Source organism: Agelaius tricolor, unplaced genomic scaffold (assembly GCF_023055355.1).
Source record: "Agelaius tricolor isolate 1412-34295 unplaced genomic scaffold, bAgeTri1.0.p SCAF_2, whole genome shotgun sequence".
In the NCBI taxonomy this organism is placed as follows: Eukaryota; Metazoa; Chordata; class Aves; order Passeriformes; family Icteridae; genus Agelaius; species Agelaius tricolor.
In genome coordinates, this window is record NW_027269262.1 from 56,138,500 (window position 1) to 56,161,232 (window position 22,733).

Consider the following 22,733-nt stretch of genomic DNA (forward strand, 5'->3'; position numbering starts at 1 on the left):
CTCAAGCCATAATGTAAGTTTAACTGTTGGAAACTGTGGTCTCCACTAGGAATTTACAGTAATAAAAATGTATTTTTGGCCTACAAGAAAAAAAAAAAAATCTGCTGAGATGAAATATCCGGTTCTCACCACTGACAACAGAAGAATATTTAAATTCCAGAAAAGCTAATCCATATACAGAAGCAGCAAACAGTAGTAGCAGTCAAAGCATAGCAGAAACAATACACTGCACATGGCTGTGGGTTTGATTGGGATGGACTTAATTCTCTTCATAGTAGTCCATATGATGCTGTGGTTTAGACTGGTGTCCAAAACAGTGCTGGTAATGTGTCAATGTTTTAGCTGCTGCTGAGCAGCACTTGAACAACATCGAGCACTTCTCTGTTTCTCACTCTACACTTCCAGTGAGTCAGCTGATAAACTGAGCATATGACAAAATAAGGTTCATTGAGGTAAAGATATTTCCTTTGCATAAGATGAGAATTTAAATTCTAATATTTGTACAGCATTGTATGGCAGCTGTGATAAAAGATTTTCAGGCATGTTTTACTGTACTTATTGTTCTAAAGTCCCTGCTTTTCTGAATTTTTAAAACCTGCCCTAATCTCCCAGAAATAAAACAATTCCAATTAACAATGTAACTTTGCTTTTTAAAATGTGGTTAGATGAAGTTATATTAAGAATGACTCGTCTAGACTGCAAGAAGAAAACTTTGCAGTCCAGGCAGAAGCTTAGTTTCAAATTCCAAAATCTCCTGAAGAAAAAGAGAACCAGCATTTTTCTCTACCATCTTTAGAGACAGGTTCATTTAAAACTTACCATATGCACAGTGAAGAGATCTTGTCGATTCAACATTGGCAGAAAATAGGACCATGCAGTGTTTTTACCACGTTTTGCATAATCAAAGAAGATGCAAACACGCTGATGATTTTCCTGTAAAAATTGAGAAAGGAAAAGATGACAGATTTGTAAAAGCATTTGACATAAAACAGCTATTTGCTCCTTGGTATGTTAGCATAGATTATCAGAGTGCATCCTGGCTTGTAAGACCCCACAGAAATTTTTCAGTTAGACTGAAAAATTTCTTGTGGATACTGCTCATTTCAGCATTTTAACAGTAAGATTGGAGATTTGGGGTGGAAAAAACAAACCTTGAAGCCTTAGTTGTATCCCAGTACTGCAACACCTGCTTGAGCAAACCACATATTCTTCTGAACATGCAAGTGGAGTAAGGCAAATGAGAAACAAGATAAATCCTGTCATTTTTTAAGAATGACACTACTCTTCATCTAACCAATTATGCTTGATTAAAGTCCAAACAAAGTTTTCAATGTACTGCTACTTCCACACAAGAGCCTTTTGTTCAACTTCTACAAGTGGAACCTTAGGGGTAAAAATGAGCCTTTCCATTCCTCTCAATGGGAAATGAGCTCTTCTCTCCTAGACCAGGCTACAGCTGATTCAGCACTTATCTCAGGCAACCTGCATATCTATAAGAGGACACTGCCACCAGAATTCTGTTCTCCAGGGCTCCAACCCTGAGCCACAGAGACCACAACTACCTGAACCTGGGCACAGCCTCTAAGTATTTCCCCTAATAATCACTATGCAAAGCAGCTATTACAGTTTTCTTTACAGCAGGCCAGAGAACAGGCCATACAATCATGAAGGAGAAAGAAAAGCTCTGCTGTTTTTTAATAGCCTAGAATAAAGACAGACAGTCCCAAAAAAAATCTCACATTTGAATTCTTGCTTTTCCTCCAGCATTTCCATATGCATTCCAGCCAGGTGTCCTGGTGGATTGGAAGCTTTCCTTCTGAAGAGATGTTTCCTCACTGAAGTCAAACTACTTCCACCAAGAACACAACTACCATGAAGGAAGGCAAATGAGAAACTCACAAAAGGACAGTATCTCAGTCTCCACTGTGCAGACATTTTAATTTTCAAACTCCCCTAGCTAGAAAAGCTTTTCTCCATCAATTCTGCACCCTGTTATAAAATCTAGGGATGAAGAACCAGCTAGGCAAGCCTCCTTGTTGGGATATGATCCATTAAGCACAAGACGACTTGAATGTATCCATGATTCAAACAGTGGCATCTTACTAAGCCTTAGAGCTGCAACCAACCCTTCCTTAAAAGTAACAATCCTTACCTGAAAACACAAGTTTTCTCACTTTTACTCTTCTGATTCTCTTCCCCATCCCCCTGCTGCAGGAGTGAGTGAGTGGCTGTGTGGTGCTCAGCTGCCAGCTGGGGTTGAACCACAGCAGTATTGCACCACACAGGCTGCAAATTGCTGCCCTGATCACTGGCTGGGGAAGCTCAGATGGCACCAGTTATCTGCCAGTTATAATCCACTCTCTACATATAAAAAAGCACCCAGAAATGTTCTCAAAATTTGTTGTACAAACTATGAAATAAACAAAAATAAGATCTCAGGGACACAGAGCCTTTGGTGAAGAGTTTTTACTCTGTGAGGGCTCGCTTAATGAGAAATGGCAGCTCAATCAAATAAATCACTGTTAGCATCTGAATGTGTTAAACAGTCTAGCTAAGAAAGATCAAAACTTACCAGATCAATGAGCTCAGTTTACAACATAACTAAGGAGGAGACAGACAAGTCTGGAAGCAGAAATGCTGAAATAATTTCAATATGCTGTCAGTCAGAAGACTTGTCTGGTTTGCTATTAAGGTGCAGGATCAAGACAGAAGGGAAGGAGTGGAAAACTCCCCACAGCCCTGAAATATGTAGTGTTGCACCTTCCAAGGAAGCTACTGACTACACTGATGAAAAGAAAATTCTGAAGCTCTCACATCAACAATTGAATAATTTAGCAGCTGTCATATCTGAAGAAGCATAATGAAGTTCGGGTGATATTGCTACATGCACCAACTAGAGTGTAGGTTCTTAAAGATTTCATAAGTAACAGACTGTGTAGTGTGGTGAGGTCACTAATCCAAAGAAATTGTTTCAAGAATTTATCAGATAAAGAGAGTAAGAAATGTTTTCTCAAGGATGGCAATATGCTAACACTTTCCACCTTCTGAAGTAAGCAGAAGGGTGATAATCTTATATGGTAAACACAACACTAATTTCATGTTTGCCAGTGTTCAAAATAAATCTTTCTTAGAAAGGTCATCAAATCAGTAAGTAGAACTGCTGGAACGATCCTAGACATCCAAGTAAGCTTTTGGTGAGCTCAAAACACAGTTGACATAATTTTTACCACTTCACAAGCAAAGCACAGAAAGATAATAGAAGCACCACAGTCAGTTATTATCAGACAAAAGCTGAATTCTGCTACCTGCGATAGTTTTTAAAAGTTCCAGCTGTCAAAAGCAGCTTCAAATATTATTTGTTCACCTCATGAAACTGCAGCAAACATACTTTCTCAAGACAAATTTTACTGGGAGTCAAGGCCATGTCCTTGAACAATTTCTTGCTTAAAATCTTTGAATATACTGAATTAAGACGAGTCAGGCAAAGACTGGAGACTTCATATCCACCACAAGAAAAATGGGGCAAGACTATTTACATGAGCATGTACTGACAGGACAAGGGGGAATGCTTCAAACTGGGAGTAGGTTTAGGTATTAGGGGAAGATTGTGAGGCACTGGAACAGGTTGCACAGAGAAGCTGGGGATGCTCCATCCGTGGAGGTCTTCAAGAACAGGTTGGATGGGGTTTTGAGCAACCTGCTCTAGCTGAAGGTGTCCATAACCACAGCAAGGGGGCTGGAATCAGATATCTTCAAGGTACCCTTCTAACCCAAACCATTCTATGATTCTATGATACTGCCCTAAACTCACAGTCACACCATTATTGGCCAATATGCTGCTTTCTGACAAGAATCCTACACCTTGAAAATGTGCCATAAGGCACCACTGGCTGTATGTTCCAACCCCTGAACATGATCAAAACAAAACAGAAGTGCTGTTTCAGCCTTGCAGAGTGGAGTTGTCACAAGTTAGGAAACTCTGAGATAATGCCATGTGGATGCCTTCACACAAGCCTTCTATGCCAGCATCCCTGAATCCCTGAATAATGCAATCACACACAGCATTGCAAAAGTCAGTACAGCCTTTCAGATACTGAAGCAGAATTTCTGAGGTGAAAAAGGCATTCAATTCCAAACAAAAGCAAATATGTAGTGTGCACCAGTATCTCTATTCTGCTTTATCACTATAAGGGCTGAAATAATTTAAAGCCATTACATTTAACATTAAGAATTCCATCCATGCTGCTTCTGGGACAGGGTAAGGCCCAAAATGCAGCCATATCATAAAGTCAAGAAAACACATACATCTAACCACCTATGACAGAAACAATACAGCAAAAGAGAGATTACTCAAAACTGCTTTCTGTGACTACCTAGAACTATTTCATCTGTTCAAAAGTGGGCCAGTGAAAGCATTACCTGTGGGGCATTAATTCCACAGCAGAGGAGATAGCATCAGCTATCATCTACTGTAGCTGCAGGCCATCTGTTAATGCCAAAGCACATTAGCAAAACAAGACCTACGAACACTCACAAGTTCTGGAAAAGGGCAAGTGAAATGATGACTTCTCTGGCCACTGATGCACAGAAAGCAAGACCCATTCCTCACAAAAGTAGCCATAATAAGCAGAGTTCTCACACACTGAGCCAAAGTTTGTCATCCAATAGGTAAACCAAAACAAGGTATTCCCAACCCAGTGTCCTAATCAAAGAATGATACTGAGGACACAGTATCTCTGTGCTTCTCTCTGAGACGCAGAGGTCTTCTCTTCTTCTCAACGTTTGTGTCACACTTGAAAAAATGTAAAACTTCATGAGAAAAAGTGACCAAGCTACAGATAAGTAAATTGCTGCCACCACCACTAGCTCTTATCCTATTAGCCCAGATGTCAGGGCACTCACTTAGGGCTCTATTGTGCAGACAGGCACATGAAAGAACATCATGGTCCCCGTGTTACACAAACTGTGGAGAGGTTCACACTTTTCAACTTTGCCTGTTGTAACACTGAATAGTCACAGCAGGAACTAGAACTCATGTGGTTCACCTCCTAGGGCAATAATACTCTAAACCAACAGCACTAAACACATGTCACTGAAACCTGGGATCAAATATATCATAAAACAGGAGAAGAGAAACTATCAAACACAGATGGTATATGTGAATACTAGGAAAAAAACCTCACATAACTCAATTTATCTTGTTACATCACTCCAAATGCCTTCTCTTATCCAACTTCAGAGCAAGGAAACATAAAAGCAGGATTATCTGATTGGATAAAGCCTTTTCTTGAGTTATCCCAATCAGCTCAACAGTCTCAGACCAAGTTTAATAGCCTGCTCGTATAAGGCACTGTTGTCCACAGCTACAAAGAGCTGTATGTTACACTGAATTAAAAGTTCCTCATTTACAAGTAAACCATCCAGAATTTCAGAACACGTCCCAAACAACCTAAATTATGTTGGAAATCTTATGCTGCAGAAACTACACCTTGTTGCTGGTAGCCAAATTAACACCTTCAAAGGAAAAGCTTTAACAACTTCATATCCTCCCTATACCACAGGAAAGGGCTGAGGTCACAAGCCACAGAACTTTAGCATTGTTTAGGTTGGGAAAGACCCTTAAGATCACCAAATCTACCATTAATCTAACACTGACAATTCTAACAAAACATAAGCTGATATATCAAATATAAAAAGCATTTAGAAAAAATTCTGCAAATTAAGACCACATGAAATGAAACCACTATGCAACACTAGCCTTAACAACCAAGTTTTGAATTAAACATAGTTGGGAACCAACTGACAAGCATAAAAGTTTGTTTTATTTCCCGAATTTGAACATATTACAAGCTAAGTTAGCCTTATAACTTTAGGTCTAACATTTTATCTCTGAAGAGAGGATCTGAAAATTTAGCAGAGTATTTTTAACACAGTATGACAAACACCTGAAAATACATTAATTACACTAAGGAAACATTCAAGCATGCATTTAAAGACTTAAAAATAATACAGATTATTGACCTACTTGCAGCATATCATCAACCATAGTCAGAATGTACTGAACAGTCTGTTCCTTGGAGATATGAGTCATCAAGTTTATAAATGTTTTAGCACACTAGAAAAATAAAAGAGACATTAAAATTAATATTAGCAATTGTCTTTGTTCCTTTTGATAATATAAAACAGGATCTTATTAATTCACAGTTAAGTCTTACATAAGCATTGAGCATCCCAACATCTTATTCAATTGCAGTAAGAGATGAATACATTTGACATTATCTCACAAAGAAAATTCCCTGTCACATTGGTTGCTACCCTTTACAAATTGTTTTATGGCTTTCAAATTAAATAAGTACTTGCTAGTGAAAGTCACCAACATACTTGGTTGCAAGTCAGATTAGAAAAGCCTCTCCCAGCACCTTCTTTTAATGGTAGTGAGATCAAGTAAACTGACAGAACAGCAAGTAAGAGCACAAAAAAAGTTTCAGCAGTTTGAATGGAGGGAGGAAAACACGTAACTCCCCTATTCACTTACTATATAGTAAGAAAAGTAAGTATGTAGAAAAATCTTTGTTCATCTTTGAAAAATGTTACAATTTCAACAATAGGCTGAAATAGTTACAACAGTACTTTTTACACTTCCTCCTCCCCTTCACCAAATTCAGCTAAACCACAAAGAAAATTGAATAAACTGCTACATTGTAATTATATAGTAACATATAAAGTACACCACTTGTTTTTGTTACTATGCAAACTATGATCCACTAGATAACAGTAACACACCACAATTTGGAGAGAAGAGAAATACAAAACCAAAACAAACGGCCTAAAATTAAAGTAGAAAAAATGGCCATAAATGCTTGTGTTTTGAAAGCATCTACACTTCACCTTCCTCTCTGCCTCTCCCAATCCTCTTCATGTCTGACACTCTGTCTAGAACCTCAGGCTGAGATACTACGGATTCAAATATTAATTAATTGTCTTTGGGCATCCTGCCTGGTCTCCATATGGGCAAAGGGCCAATTCAGTCCTGAATCAGCTCTGTCCAATGCAAAGGTCTCATATCTTACGATGCCTAAAATGACATGAGACACCCATATCCAAGTGAATCCACCTTAGCAGTCAATGGACTTCATGCTCTAACTAATTATAATTGCTTAACTAACTAAGCAGCAATCTTACTGGTAGCAGCTGTCATCAATAAACTATAAAGAAAAAAATCTCAAAAAAAGAAGTGACTCAAGTACAAGTGTGCATGATTAAGTAAACCAGGATGAGGGAAGACTTGAGCTAGTTAGTCCCACAACAGAGTCAAAGGCAGATGATATTTAACAATTATTTAGTAGGTTTTAAAAATAACGAAATAACATCCAACCCATATCTAAGGAAAAATTAAAGAATCACAATAGCAAGCTTTATATTTATTCTGGAACATCTTAACTGTATGCATACAGTTAACAATAAAATAAGAGTAGATTTGAATATTTCCTTCCTCCCCAAAAGAGACTTCATTAAAAGAAAGTTACTTGATTGCCTTCTGATTGCAACAACTCCTGTTTTTCTTCTGGATTTCTTTTCTGTTCAAATCGCTGAATAAATTCACAGTCTTCACCTGAAATCATCTGACCTCTGAAAAACAAAACATTAAACTGTAAGTAACACGAACAGTAAGTTGAAAATAACTGTACTGGGTTCACATGGCAAGGCTGTGTTAGTAGGGGACTGCTTGGATGGCTCCTATGAGAAGACACCAGAAGTGGACCCTGTGTCAGACAGAGCCAGTTCCAGCCAGCTCCAGGACAGACCCACCACTGACCCAACCTGAGCCACTCAGTAATGACAGTAGCACCTCTGTGATAACATATTTAAGGAGTAAAAACTGCTGTGCAACAGCAGCTGAGACAGGACTGAGGACATGTGAAAGAAACAACTCTGCTGACTGCCAGATCAGTGCACAAAGGAGGGAGAGGAGGTGATGCACATGCCAGAGCACAGATTCCCCTGCAGCCTGTGGTGAAGACCATGGTGAAGCAGCTGTGCCCTTGCAGCCCATGGAGGTCCTAGGGGAGCAGAGATCCACCTGCAGCCCATGGAGGTCCTAGGGGGAACAGAGATCCACCTGCAGCCCATGGAGGTCCTAGGGGGAACAGAGATCCACCTGCAGTCCATGGAGGACACCCATGCCGGAGCAGGCAGATGTGCCTTACAGGAAACTGCAGTTCATGCAGGTTTTCTTGCAGGACCTGTGACCTCAAGGGCCTGAAGCAGTACATGCCTGGAAGACTGGAATCTGCAGAAAGGATCCATGCTGGATGAGTTTGTGAATGACCATAACCCATGACAGGACACCTCAGGATGCAGCAGGGGAAGAGTGTAAGAAGGAAGGAGCAGCAGGAATTGAGTGTTATAAAATGGCCACAGCCTCCATACCCCACTCCCCTACACTACTCAAATCAAGGAGGCAGAGAAGCTGAAGCCAAGTTGAGCCTGAGAAGAAGGGAGAGGGTAGGAGGTGGTTCTTAGATTTTTTCCTCTTTTTCATTAACCTACTTCATTTAATCAGCAATAAATGAATTTAATTTCACCAAGTAGAGCCTGTTTTGCCCACGACAGTAAGTGGTCAGTGATCTCCCTGTCCTCACACCTCAACCCGAGCTTTTTGCTATGTTTTTTCCCCCTGTTCTTTTGATGGAGTGTGTCCTGTCCTGATGGACACCTAGTAACCTGTCAATGTCAACCCACCATACAAACTTTGTTTCCTTCATCTTGAGCTACCTCAGAATCATAAAATGGTTTGGTTTGGAAGCAACCTTGAAGAGCCCAGTCCAGCCTGGCCTTGAACACTTCCAAGGATAAAGCAGCCACAACTCTCTGGGCAACCTGTTCCACTGCCTCACCAACCTTACAGTTAAGAATTCCTTCTTAACATCTAATCTAAACCTTCCCTGTTTCAGTTTAAAACCACTGCCCATTGTTTGCCCACTGTATGCCTGTACAAAAAGCCTCTCCCTCCTTTTCATAAGCATTGTTGAGGTACTGGAAGGTCTCCCCAAAGCCTTCTCTTCTCCAGGGGAAACTACTCCAACTCTCAGCCTGTTTCTGCAGGAGATGTGCTCCAGCCCTCTGACCATCTTGGTGGCCCTGCTCCAACAGGTCCAAGTCTTACCTGTGCTGAGGACCCCAGAGCTGGATGCAGCATTTCAGGCAGGGTCTTGTGAGGGCAGAGTAGAGGAGATACAGTATCAACCATATCACTTTACCAATGCTATATCCCACAACAATGTAACAGGCTCCTTCCTGCAAAGGGTCTCATGTAAAAAAATTTAAAACTTATGGTGGAATAATCTCTCAAAAGTCTTCCCTATGCATCGCCTCTGAACAGCACTCTCCAAATAATTTTTAAACTTCCAGGGGCTGAATGCAATGTCAGTTATAAGAACTGAATTACACACAGCTAGCACGTTATGCCAAAATGATAATACATAATATGAGTAACAGACTAATCAAACCAAGAAATAAGTGCTGAAAAACAAAATTAATTGTCACTTTAAGTTTGCTGTAAGCACTGAAGAAAACTGTAAGGAGAACAGAGATCATGGTTCCTAATTTATTTTTAGCTTTCACTATTCCCATCTTGAGTTTAAAAACTGATATGCATGCAAGTTCATCTAAACACATAGCAAGGGGGCTTGATATAGTGAACTGTTGTGGACACCTCTAAGATAACAGATGTCTACTTTACTTATCTTCTCTTCAACTTAATATTCAAGTGGTTACTGCCATCATCAGTGCTATTTCAGAAAGCTGTAGACTCAGCTGAAGAGTCAGACAGACTTGCAGAACACTACTGGGGTTTTTTACAATACAAAACTTCACATCACAAGAAATAAAAAAACTTGTCAAAACAGCACAATCAGGTACTCTTCAGGTAAGAAAAGTAATTTTAAATCAAGTAGTCCTAAAAATATCCAAGATTTTAATAGGTGACTACCTTTACTAGGCAATACCAAGAGGGCTTCAGGAAAGAAGAAAATCATGCACAGTCACAGGGGATGAAAGCATTAGACACTCCTGCTTCAGTTATTTCCAAGACTCATCTCCTTTTAATATTTCCACTGAATGAAACGCCTCTTCCACTTGGCAAAGCTACGTAGCATGGACTCTTCACCCATCTTTTCCATATTCAAGGTCAGTTTTCAGATGTTCCATGACCAGAGATTACATTGCAAACTTTGCAGGAAGTGTTCACTTTTTTTTTTTACCCAAGTGGCTCACCTGGATTTTTGAAATAGAAAAGTAAGATCTACAATGAGTTTTTTTCTTTCCTCTTACTTAAATGAGTCTGTCTTGAGTATGGCCTCATCACAGAGCCATCTTTTATTTATTTACTGTCCAGCAAAGAACATAAGTAGTCCAGTGCCATGTGTGCTACTCTATGTTCCAGCTGCTTTGTTACAGATATCCTCATATGCACTGAGGAAAGACAACCAAGATTTACTAGAAGGAAGATTCCTAAAGACAGTGGTAGGGTAGCCCTCACCCAACTTCTGCAAAAACTTGAATAATTATAGATGAATCATATGTGATTGGCCAACGATGACCATGCTGCTACCATGCCTTTTAGACTGACCTATGTTCTTTCTTGCCTATTAAGGGTGGATTTAAATAGTTATGGAAAGAGGTGGACAATTCATCTGCCACAAATACTGAATTTAAAGACCCATAACTAGAAGCCTCTTTTGTTCCAAATAATGCTGACCGAGGCAGGGAGTCATGGATCATACTGATACAAAAGTAACCAGATAAGCTGCTTGTTTATAAGAATATTGCCATTTACAAAACACTTCAAAGATGACCTAAGACGAACCCTTAATTTTCAGCTTTAATGTTGGAGAAAGCTCAGCCCATGAAGAGAGATACTTCTTTACAGTCAAACTATTAGAAGAGGTCTGCCAGCTGCAAAGGAAAAAAGCTTTCAAGCTTTTGCTTTTATCCTACATTAGGCTACAGGAAAAAAAAGAAAAAAGATGTGGGGATTGATATTGCTGTTAAAGGAAAAAAAAGACATTAAAGTTTATTCTTTATCACTTTGTTAGCACCATTCAAAAATACATCTTCCAACCCATACAAACATTACAAGGGATCTGACAGCTTTTTAAACAAGCTGTTAATATTTTATCAACGAACTCATACATCTGATTAATAGCTTTAGTAATTTCAAATGCATCTCTTCCCATTCATCTCATTTAAAAACTGAAATGACTGATTAGACAGTAAACCTTAAACAGTGTGGTGGGGGGCAGGGGGGTGTTTAAGAAAAACCAACCATAAATCATGAGAAAGTGCAGAACAGCTTCAGACTCAGACAGCTGATACTGAGTCCCATGATGCTATTACACATTTTCCTCACCCCCTCTTCAAAGCAACAGAAATTTCACAGCACCTTTTAACAAACAAGCAACCAAAGCCTCCCTCCATCCCTCTTCCTAGCAGCCATTTAACTTGTTATTTTCCAGGATGTGTCTATAGTCTTTTGCCAAGATGGAAGTCACTTTGAGTTTCAGCTGTGTCCTGGTTTCAGCTGGAATAGTTAATATCCTTCCCAGTAGCTGGTACAGTTCTGTGTTGCAGATCTGGTATGAACCCTTTATTATTTTTTTCTTTTTTTTTTCCTCTTCTTTTTCAGTTCCATTAAAGTCTTTTTATCTCAACATGTCAATTTCCCCTTTTTTTTTCCTCCTATCTGAGAATATCAGGTTTAGGACAGGAGCTCTGTAAGCACCTTTCAAGGCTCTGTTCCTGGGATACCAAGAGCTGCCTTTGAGAGCACTTGCTAGAGGAGACAAAACTGAAACTCAAGGATTCAGAAAGCATGTATTTGCAAAACCACCATTTTTAAATCCACCTGGTCACTCAATATGACTCAGAATCTTGTGATTCCTTCTTCATTGTGCATTTCCTCCATCAACTCTTGTTCCTTTTTCTTTTTTTTTTTTTTTTTTTTTTGCTTGGATGATTTAGCAAAAGACACCCTGAAGGTTATGGTATTTTTGTTTGTTTTTTACTTTCTTTTGGGTTTTTTATATTAAAAAAATTGACTACATATGCAGCAAATATGAAGCTCATATGAGCTTACCATACCAAGGCATAATTTCTTTTATCCAGGTATCTACAGTACTTTGCATGTACCTAGAGACTAGAGACACTAAATGTATCCAATTGCTCAACAGTTTTAGCACTAAAAAATTAAAATAGTAAAACAGACTACTCTACAAGAGTAGTACTCTACAAGACTCAACCAGATTTGAGGGGAAAAAAAAAAGCAAACCACAAAATAAAACAGAAGAAAATCCTCCATATACTACAAATTAGGAAACTTCTATATTTCCTCTAAGACAAGACTGACTTTTAAAATCTGACATATTCAACCTGCTTTAGAAGGTTCTTCCACCCCCAGGAAAATAGAACAGATATTTTAGCATCAGAATTCACAAACATGCACGTGAAGTATTTGAAAACACACAGGAAACCATGTACAAATTAGCCATCAAGTATCTCATCTGATTAAATATAAAGTATTGTCAAATGCAGTGTATCTAGAAAACCTACAGTGCAGTAAGATGAAAGTTGAACTCTGAAACATGTTCAATTTTCCACAGAACTCATTTACTACCCTAAGAAAGCAAACCCAAACCTGCTTCAAGCAAGCCAACACACCCTCCCCTGGCATTCTGACACCCTGAGGCAAATGCTGAAAGCAACCACACAGAGCAAAACAGCAAATGTCTTTTTAACTCGAGGAGGGCATCCACACCTCTGAACTGCAACCAGCCTCAAGATCCAAAGGCAGCAAAGTCCCCACTGAACTAAAGCTTCCACAGGCAGACCTACACATCACCTTCCACTGCCACAAGTTTTGTTACTTTCTTCTCCCTCAGACACAGACCCCAGCTGGAATCCAACATAAAGAAAGGATACATTTTAGCACCAGAAAATAAATTTTCTTTTTCCACAGCCTCATTTTGTAAGGAGCAGTGAACACACAAGCAAGCTGGCAATACAGAAAATTATCATATCTAACAGTATACAGAAAAAACATCAGAAGTCAGCAGTTGTGTGTTAGTGTAGTTTGATATTTAGTTTACTGTTACAACCTTCAGAGATGGAATAAACACTGTGTGAGTTAATCTTTAGCTTGAACTGACTCTACAAGAAAAGTCAGGCTCCTGAAGTCTGACCAGCCACAAGTAAGCCATTTTACTTTTGCACTGAAGAACAGAGAGAGGAAAAAAGAACTTCAGAATGCCCTTCTGTGTGACCCTAGCCCAATGCTGTTGCAAGTGATGCAATCTTCAAAGCACCTTTATACACATACAACTGCCACAGGCAGAGGAGAAAAAAACACTTCATCAGAATTTCTTGTGAAATTCTTTGACTTCAACTATCTAAGTACTAACTACAGTTTCTACAACTACATAACTACTGCCTCTAGTTTAAGAAGCATAGATCATGTTTAAGAAGCAAAAATCATGTCACACCTGAGTTGATGTGTTAACTTAGGGAAAACAAAAATATTTCCTTTAATTTAAAAACATCTGATGAGTTGAAGTAATTCCCTCATATTCATTTATATGCAAGTTTACCACAGTAAATGCACAGACAATCAGAACAAGGAGCCCAAAAGAAAGAGAACTGTCAGTTCTCAAGCACCCCATTTTCCTTCTCCATGAACCAGACCAAAACAAACCACTCTGACCTGCCTCTAACAGCTGCATCAAAGAAAGTACTTTCTACTCATTTCATAATGTACTTCATTCCAGAAACGAATCAATATAACTGCACTGACTGACTTTCCAAGAAATCCCTTAAGGCTCAGCCTCAAAGACACCATCACATCCAAACCTGTCCATTGTAAAACAGGACATGTCCAAATCAAGGTATGAGTTTATTTCCTTTGGAAGCACCAAAAGTTCTGCAGATGTTTTTCAATAACTCATTATAAGGAAACTCCTCAGCCAAAGAAGAAGTTATCTTCAAGAAGCTCCACAATCCCTCTGGCACCATTTAAGTCAATCCTTGAAGCCAACTTATTCAGCCAGCCAGGCTTTGTTTCTCAGTAGATACAAGACACAAAAATTACATTTATTTCAGAGCAATAATAAAGAGGACACACTGTTATTGACAGACAAAGGACACCAAGCATCAAAAAGTCTCACTCATCCTCTCATAGGATCACAAACCATAGTCAGATGCACTACAATAGCCTCCAAAACCTAGCTAATTCCAAGAGAGGAAATAACTAGTTTATTCTTCCTTCACAGATTCCAGAACAAAACCAAGTCAAATTCTACAGGTAAAATCCAAAAAGGAACCCTGCCCTCTGGTCAAAAGAAGTTATATAAAAATTTGCTGCCAGATTAACAAACTAAACTGCCCGTTTCACACACTGCACCAGAGAAAGAGAATTCCAAGAATAAATTAAAATTACTAACAGCAGATCACATAGCCAAACAAATAATACTACACAAAGTCAACTCCTTGTCAAATAGAACCATCTCCTATACCCACAAAAGTAACCAATTTTTCTCACCAGCCCTATAGAAACACCAGAGAAGCAGTGAAAGAATCTCATTCATTTCCATGAACAGTGAACAACTGTACTCCCACTTTCATCCTAAGCAACTGCAAACCAGCTGTTCACTGCCACTAGGACAGCACAGGAACAGCTGTCCAGATGTCCTTGGGACACACTTCCTATCAGACAGACAAAAGGGCACACAGTAACAGCAAAAGCCACTTAAATTGTTTGAGAAGTGCTTGGGAGCTGCCACTGCCAGGTTACCACCCCAACCTTTCTCTTTTGCCTGCAAAGCCACAGAGTACCAAACTCAACCAGGAACTGATCCATCTTAAGAATAGCCTAGCAAAAAAAAAAGTTCTCAGAAGATCAGTTCAGATTTATCATGCAGATTTATCATGCAGATATACAATCACATAGAAAAGAATAATACAATTAAATGAATGGAATTAGCAAGTCTGAAATACACAGGACAGGGCAAAGCAGGTAGTCATTACTAAGATTCCACTGGGTTAGCATTTCTCAGCTTACATGAGTACAGTTTTGCAAGGTTATTGCAAATATGACATGCTTATATGTACCACAGCAATCTGAAAAAAACCCCTATTTTTAAAGTGGTATAATGTTGATAATCAGCATCATCAGTATGGTATGCAGCTCTACAATTATGAAGATTTCTTCCACTTTAGTTACAAAGCAATTAATTATAAAGTAATTTGCTATTATAAACAGTAATTTACACTTTGTCAATATTTCTCATTCTCCTGTCACAAGGAACAGGCTGCAAGAATGTTTAATTTCACTTCAGAGTACAGAGGACTAGTGAAAGTCTGTTTCTTCTCCCTATTTCCTACTTCACCCATAAAACTTTTCTTCAGCTTGTCTCTACGTCCTCTCAGGAAAATACTCTTCTTGCTTCTCCTGGTGCCATCACATCCATGCAAAAGGACACTCTGAGCTTGCCTGGAACAGCAGCACAGCTCTCCCCAGACTGAAGCATTTGTTTCAGCCTACTCCCCCATTCATTTGCTTAAGTTGTCCTCCAGAATTAATGTTCCTTTACTTAAGGTACAGCTTATTTTCCTGGACTACCACTCCAGTTTTGCTAGTACAATTTGTATTCCCACAAAAAGCACTTGAGCAATAGACATATCATAGTTACACTTAAGACAATTATTACTGTAAACACTTCTTAATTCAGTCACCCAATAAGGCTGAAATTGAGACTGGTGTTTGAATTATCAGGAAAAGAAACCGATTTACCAAACATTTGTGCAAACCTATACCATTTGCTATTACAACATTCAGCTGATACAAGTAGAGTTCCCCTTTTGGTAATAAGTCATAAGAAAATTTTCCACAGCCACTTCCATTTAATGTAGACTTTTTCCAACTACTTCCATGCAGACAGAACATTCTTCACTGCAACATAATGCTCCACTGGACCATAAAATCTCAAAAAGTCTAACACTTAAAAGGGGAAAAGAATGTGGAAATGTTTTACTTACTGGAGATATGACTGCCAGTTTACTTTGTTTGCCCGAACTTCAGCAGCTTTGGCAGCAATGATGTTTGTTGGGACAGCAGCATCTACAGCACCTCGGATATCCATCTTGACTGATGATTAAAATGTACCTAGAAATGCAAACCAGATTTGAGACCTCTCATTAAACAGCAGAGTATTTGTCCAGTATTTTAAAGAAATGAAAAGAAAAATCTGTTTCCAGGTGCCCCATTCCTTAACACTGTACTAGTTAGCTTCTGAAAAAATCCAAGTTTTATAAAGTACTTAAAACATGGCTTATTGGAAACAAAAATAAGCCAAACCTACACACTCAATCATAAGTTCACTAAAATAAAAGACACAGACCATTACTAAATAACTCCCAGTCTTGTGAATCCTTGAACAATGAAATTAAGTTACTTGAATTAAGGTGGCTCTTCTGCATCATCCAAGTAGCTCTACAGATAAGAGAGCCTGTCTTTTTTCCAAATCTTCTTTCCAGGGTTAAAATTCATTGGATATCCTCCCCACCCCCACAGCTTAGGACTGATTTACTTCAGGTCTAAAAGCATTTAGACATTAGAAACGTGCAAACTACAAGTTCAGGGAGGAAAAAAACCCACAAGTATATAAATTAAAACCATGCTACACAGACTTAACAAGAAAATCAAGATCAATAGTGTACAGAAAGCAAACTGAAAAATAAATGTGAACAGAAGCTCTTTATCAGGATATAGTACATTACCACAGATAGTGACCTTCACCACTTCTTCCCCCTTCCTTTATGGTTTAAATCTCCACCTGACTTTGATGCCAAAACAAGAAGTGTGTTGGCAGAGACTCCAGATCCAGCTGGAGCTGGAATTCCTTACAGCCTGAACTGTACCCAGCCTCTCCACACAGGCGGTTTCTGGACTGTTCTGGCCTCCCTTACAGAACAAGCAAGAGCAAACTGGCACATTCAGGCCTAACCCTCGCAAGCACAGCCTGCCTTTATGACTGAATGAGAATACATTTCTAACAAAAGAAACCAAAAAAATTAGGAACTATCCTGGGCAAACAGAAAAGAACAAATGCCCTCCCTTTGAAACCACTTCAGTGGGCAGACACGCACACAGGCGGCACCGCTCTGTCCTTCAGTGACCACGGAAGGTTTCCAGGCCCTCTGACCCACCCAGAGCCACTCAAACACTGCCCGCGGGCAGGGTCGGTACCAGCGGCTTCGGAGCTGCAGTTTAGCAGCAGAAGCAGCGCCTGGGACAGAGCAGGCACGGTCCTGCCGTTCCCGGCACGGCTCACCGAGGGGCCCGGCAGAACCCGGACCCTGGCGGCAGCCGCGGAGCCCTCCGCAGCCCTCCGCAGCCCCCGGGCCCGCCAGAGCCCGTGAGGCGGCACGGCCCGACACCGCCGGCACCCACCGCGCCAGGGCCCGGGGCAGCTCCCACTCACCGCAGGGGGGGTGCCGGCGGCAGAGGCCGTGCGGGGCCGGAGGGAAGGAAGCGGGGAGGGAATGAAGGGAGGAAGAAGAGCAGAGGAGGCCGCGGGCGGCCCTGGGCAGCCCGGGCAGAGCGCGCACCCGCCGGCCCCGCCGCTGCCGCCGTCATGTGACGCCGCTCACGTGAGCGCGACGGCGGCCTGCGAGGGACATGCCGCCCCGCCCGCGGCTGCGCGCAGTCAGTGTTGTGGCTATATACACGTATTTAAAGCACATAAAAATATACATGTAGGTTTGTACGTAGCTATACATGTCATGGAGCCATAGGATGGGCTGGTTTGGAAGGGACCTTCTAGATCATCTGAATCCAACGCCCCTGCCATGGATGCAGCCCAGGACAGGGCTGGCATTCTGGGCTGTGAGGGCACATTGCCGGGTCATGTTAAACTTCATGCAAACCAGCACCCCCAAGTCCTTCTCCTCAGAGAATCTGCTCTCAATCCTTTCTCTGCCCAGCTCGTGTTTGTGTCTGGGATTGCCCTTGAAGCAATACGCAGAATAAATAAACTCCACAACCAGATATAGTTATGAAGTGGGTATGTATGTCAGCGCCCGGCACAAGCGAGATAGCTTGTGCCCCGAGCCTCAGTGTGACCCACACCTTTATTCACAAAAGTATTCCATATGCAATACATTTAGACATTAGAAACACAAAAACTACAACTTTTCCATGCATATTCAACCCCTGGCCCCGCCTGTCCTCGCCTCGCACGGTAATCAGATCCACGCCCTTCTGGGCATGCATTGTTTGCTGTGGTGGTTGCACGGGGGTCTCTGGTGGTCTCTGAGGCTGAAGATTCTGGTCTTCCTCATGACTGAACTTTTGAACTTTTCTCCTTTGCGCATGCGCTTTGGTCTCTTGGTGCTTATCTGAGTACGTCTGTCGGCCTTGATTAGCTTGGAGACGGAGGAGTCCCTTTATCTGTCTCTTGCATCTGGGCTCTTTGCATCCCTTGGTCTTCCCTGGTATTATACTCTATGCAAGAAGCTTCAGAAATTTGCATTTTCCTAAGCCCTTTGTACCATGGCAGAGGTTTCTTAAGTAAAAAGGTTAAAATTCAACACATAGTTCTACAAGCTAAATTTAAATGCTTAATTGATATTGCTAATTCAAGTGAACTCCAAAAATCTCTATTTCACCCTGACCCACATGTGTATACATGTATGGTTTTATACAGGGGATCTAATCCCTGGGATGAAGCGTGTGCCCACAGGTGCCCACCTATGCTGTTTGCAGAAATGGCTCCGCTTTTCCAGAGTGTGAAAAATGCCAATCACTGGTTTTTTGAATTTTAAAAGTTTAATAGTAATAAAATGGTTATAAAAATAGGAATATAATTAGAGCAATAAAAATTTGAACAATTGGGATTAGGACAATACAAGACAATAAAAACAAAGAGTTACGGACAGTCCGGGTACCTCTTTCTGGGCAAAATTAGCCTGACAAAGGACACACGTTAACAAAGGATTAATCCTTAAAACAATACCCTGTTGCATATTCATACATCTCATACATGATGCATAAATTCCATTCAAACACAGGATTCTGTCTGGTCAACGTCAGCTTCTTCCTCTTAATCCTGACGGTGTCTTCAGGGCTGGGCGGGGCAGGAAGGAGTTCGTTTCTTCTGAAAATGGAGCAATAAATTCTTTTTCTCTGAAAGATTTAGGTGTCCTGTGGCTGCTATCTGGTGCAAATGCCTCATTCCTTTCTTTAAAAAAAATATCCCACATACATAGTTTCTATTTTAACATTATATTATAACCTAAAACTGTATTTAACACACTACTTAAGAAAATTAATACAGCATAACTTTCTAACAAAACACATATAATATTCATTTTTATATTTGTGAAAAGCCAATCATAAAATACACATTTTTCACACAGAGACAGCGCGAGTCTGGCTGGGAAGGAAACTTGAAAGTAAAGGCCCAAGTGTTTCAGAAGCTATGGGCTTAAACCATTTCTGAGAAAAAAAAATCTCAGTACATTCATTTGCTGTGTGAGGTTTTCCAGCCATACTATGCTGAAGTGCACAGTCATACCACTGCTGGTCAGAAATGATCCTGAACAGTCATTCTGCTAACATACAAGGAGAAAACAAAAATAATCAGGGCTTTTTTGTGTGAGCAGATCAAGACAGCCAATGTAGAGCTGGTCTACTGCTAACCTAATTTTTCTAGGGTCTCTATATTTTCCATTTAGAGGATACACTGTTCTTTAGATTATGCCTGGCATAATAGGTGCCAATTGGTCGGGGGACAGTTATCCCTGTGCCACTGATTTATACTTCTTCCACAGAATTTTTCTTTTAAAATGGGTCTTCCTTCATACCCCAAAAAACCCCTGTTGGTTTCTTCATAACACAAGTGTAAATCCCAGGTACAGTCCAAGTAACAGCATTTGCATGTCTTTCTGCTTCATCAGAAGAAAGCTCCCTAAGCCCTGTGCACACTCTGTGTCATCAAGTCTGTAATAAATACATCCATTAATGTGATTCTGTGGATTACCAAACATGTGGGACTTGGAGATTTAATCCAACAAATTTGTGCTCTTGCACATTGCTTACTCACAGTGATAAGAAATGCTGGCACAGCTCCTGATCTCTAGCATAGATATGTCCACACAATTTTGAAAAATCTGTTACTTTGAAAGTTTACTTGAATCTGATTTTTGCTTCATAGCTGAGAGTTAGAATTTGGCCTTACTTTAACCAGTTCCTCTTCTAAAAGAGTGTTTGTAACATCAATCCTGTAGCATTCAGTATTTCCTGCTTCTGCTCTGCCTGTTTATGGCATGTCTCACTTGCCCCTCCTTCTGTGCCTAGCATCAGGCCTCTGGAATAAACATACTCACCTTTTCCACAGTCCTTTCGATGGTACATATGGCTCTACCCATTTTATAAAGAAACAGAAGCCAAAGGTCTTGCAAGATAAACAGAACAAGGCTTGAAGCTTTTAAAATGCAACTTGCTTAATGAGGGCATGTGCGGGTTTTGGCTGGGATTGAATTTGTTTTCTTTACAGTGACTAGCATGAGGCTATGATTTGATTTGTGCTGAAAACAGGGATGTTTTCACTGCTGCTGAGCAGGGCTTGCACAGCACCAAGGCTTCTTCTGCTCCTCCCTCCACCCCACCAGTGAGAAGGCTGGGGGTGCACAAGGAATCTGGACAAGACACAGCCAGGACAGGTGACCCCAGCTGACCAAGGGGATATCCCACACCCTATGGCATTATGCTCACCATATAGAGCTGAGGGGAAGAAGGTGAAATAAGGGGAGATATTTGGAGTGATGCTGTTTGTCTTCCCAAGTACCTGTTATGCATGATGGAGCCTGACTTTCCTGGCGATGACTGAACACCCGAGCCAAAGGGAAATGGTGAATTAATTCCTTGTTTTGCTTTGCTTGCATGAGCAGCTTTTACTTTCCCTATTAAACTGTCTTTACCTCAAACCATGAGTTTTCTCATTTTTACTCTTCCATTTCTCTCCATTCCATGGGGGAAGGTGAGTGAGCAGCAGCATGGTGCTTGTTTGTGGCTGGGGTTAAACCACAACAAGGCTTCAAAGGCCTGAACAGTGATCCTACAAGCTACCAGTCAGCACATCAAGCTTTGCTTCCATGAAATTCCCTCAGTTGTCCACAATGATGCTCCTGCCCAGATCCCAAACTGTCCCAGCACTGAAAACACTGATGACTGCGCATTCTCTTACCTAGGCCAAGTATGGTATTCTTTCATCTTCACCCTTCCAAGCTCAGTCCAATAGTTTAAGTAAACCCTTAGAAACTGGATCAGCAGCTCTTAATGTGCATTTCCAGCTGTCAGTTTTAAGATACAGAGTTGCTTCTCACCATGTGCCCCTATGTCTAGTGGGGTAATGTCCTGGATTCTTGCTTAGACATGCAAAGCCATTTCTTCTGCCAGGGATCACCTATTTCAAGGAAATAATCCAAAATGCTGTATCTTTCTTTATCCAGCATATTTTTTCCAGGCCTTTAGCACACTTCTGGCCTAACCCAGGAGTGCCACAGTATTCTGTCTGAACCTGAGTACAGATATGCACAGGGTTGTGTAGTTCTCTCACCTCTAGTTCCTGCTTTTAATATTGTTTCTGTACCTTACTCTAGGCAGAAAATAATAATTCATGGTTTCAGTTTGGTGCCCAATGTGATCTCTTTTTCAGAATATGCATCAGGTCATCAGTGGCCTTTTTTCTTTATAGCAGATTATTTTTTGCTTAATTCCACCACCTGCAAGAGTTTATCACCATCCATTCAGCCTGGAGTCTGGCAAAAATAAGATGGATTGTTATTTGCAGTCAAAATTTTGATACTACAGCAACACAGTCATTTGTCTGTAGGAAAGTTTTAAAAGGTGTGATTTGGCATGTTGACTTCATCATAAACTTCAGTCTGGTTTTACTATTCATTTCCCAGGCTGTTAAGAGGCTACAGTAAAAAATATTTCCCTGTAACTTTTCTGTAGCCTTGGAGTGAGGTAAACTGGTTGAAAGTATTCATCTACTGAATTAGCAGAAATGCAAAGAGGAGAAAAATAATTGTAATAGTGATTACTTTTTTTTAACATAGATTCCAGGGGGTATTTAAGGATGTAAGCATGACATCTGTGCCAGGCTACAGATGTCTAAAGGTAATAAATTTCTAGCAGAGGAATCAAAGTAGTGAACCCAATGTGCCATGTTAGAGATTGCAAACAATATATTGTTTCTGAATATATTTAATATATTATATATATATATTTAATTTTCATATTCTTTATGCCATGCAATGGAATAAAGGCGTTAACACAAATTTCCTGTAGCTCTGTAAGGGACAGTCATGTCTCACACCTCTGCAGGGTTCTTCATGTGTACAGACAAGATGTGTAAGGGGTGGTTCTCCATCCAACAACTCGCCTGGGTTAAGAGGGAAAATCTGGGCATTGATTCATAACTCTTGAATGAGACACATAGAGCAGAAGGTAGAAAGAAATTAGCAGCTTTCTTAGTACAGAAGGGTCTTCAACAGAGTGCAAAAAGCATCTGGTTGGAGTCTGTTCTGTTCAGCACACTCAGCAGTGTTTAAGAAAGGACATATACAATAGTGTCATATACAATTATACATATATTCCACAATAGTGTAGTGGAAAC

The 22,733-nt window shown here is 40.4% G+C and overlaps 1 protein-coding gene across 1 annotated transcript in view; it reads right to left on the bottom strand.

Annotated features, from left to right (window-relative positions):
• The window catches only part of ATP6V1H (ATPase H+ transporting V1 subunit H), a 46,831-nt gene extending 30,618 nt beyond the window's left edge, over positions 1-16,213 (bottom strand). Inside the window, exons 1-4 of the mRNA XM_071419453.1 lie at positions 16,087-16,213; positions 7,527-7,629; positions 6,026-6,115; positions 820-933 (exon numbers count right to left, since the gene is read on the bottom strand). Of these exons, the coding sequence (XP_071275554.1) occupies positions 820-933; positions 6,026-6,115; positions 7,527-7,629; positions 16,087-16,190 (411 nt within the window). The 5' untranslated portion in view covers positions 16,191-16,213. The remainder of the gene's footprint in view (positions 1-819; positions 934-6,025; positions 6,116-7,526; positions 7,630-16,086) is intronic.
• Between the last annotated feature and the right edge of the window lie 6,520 nt (positions 16,214-22,733).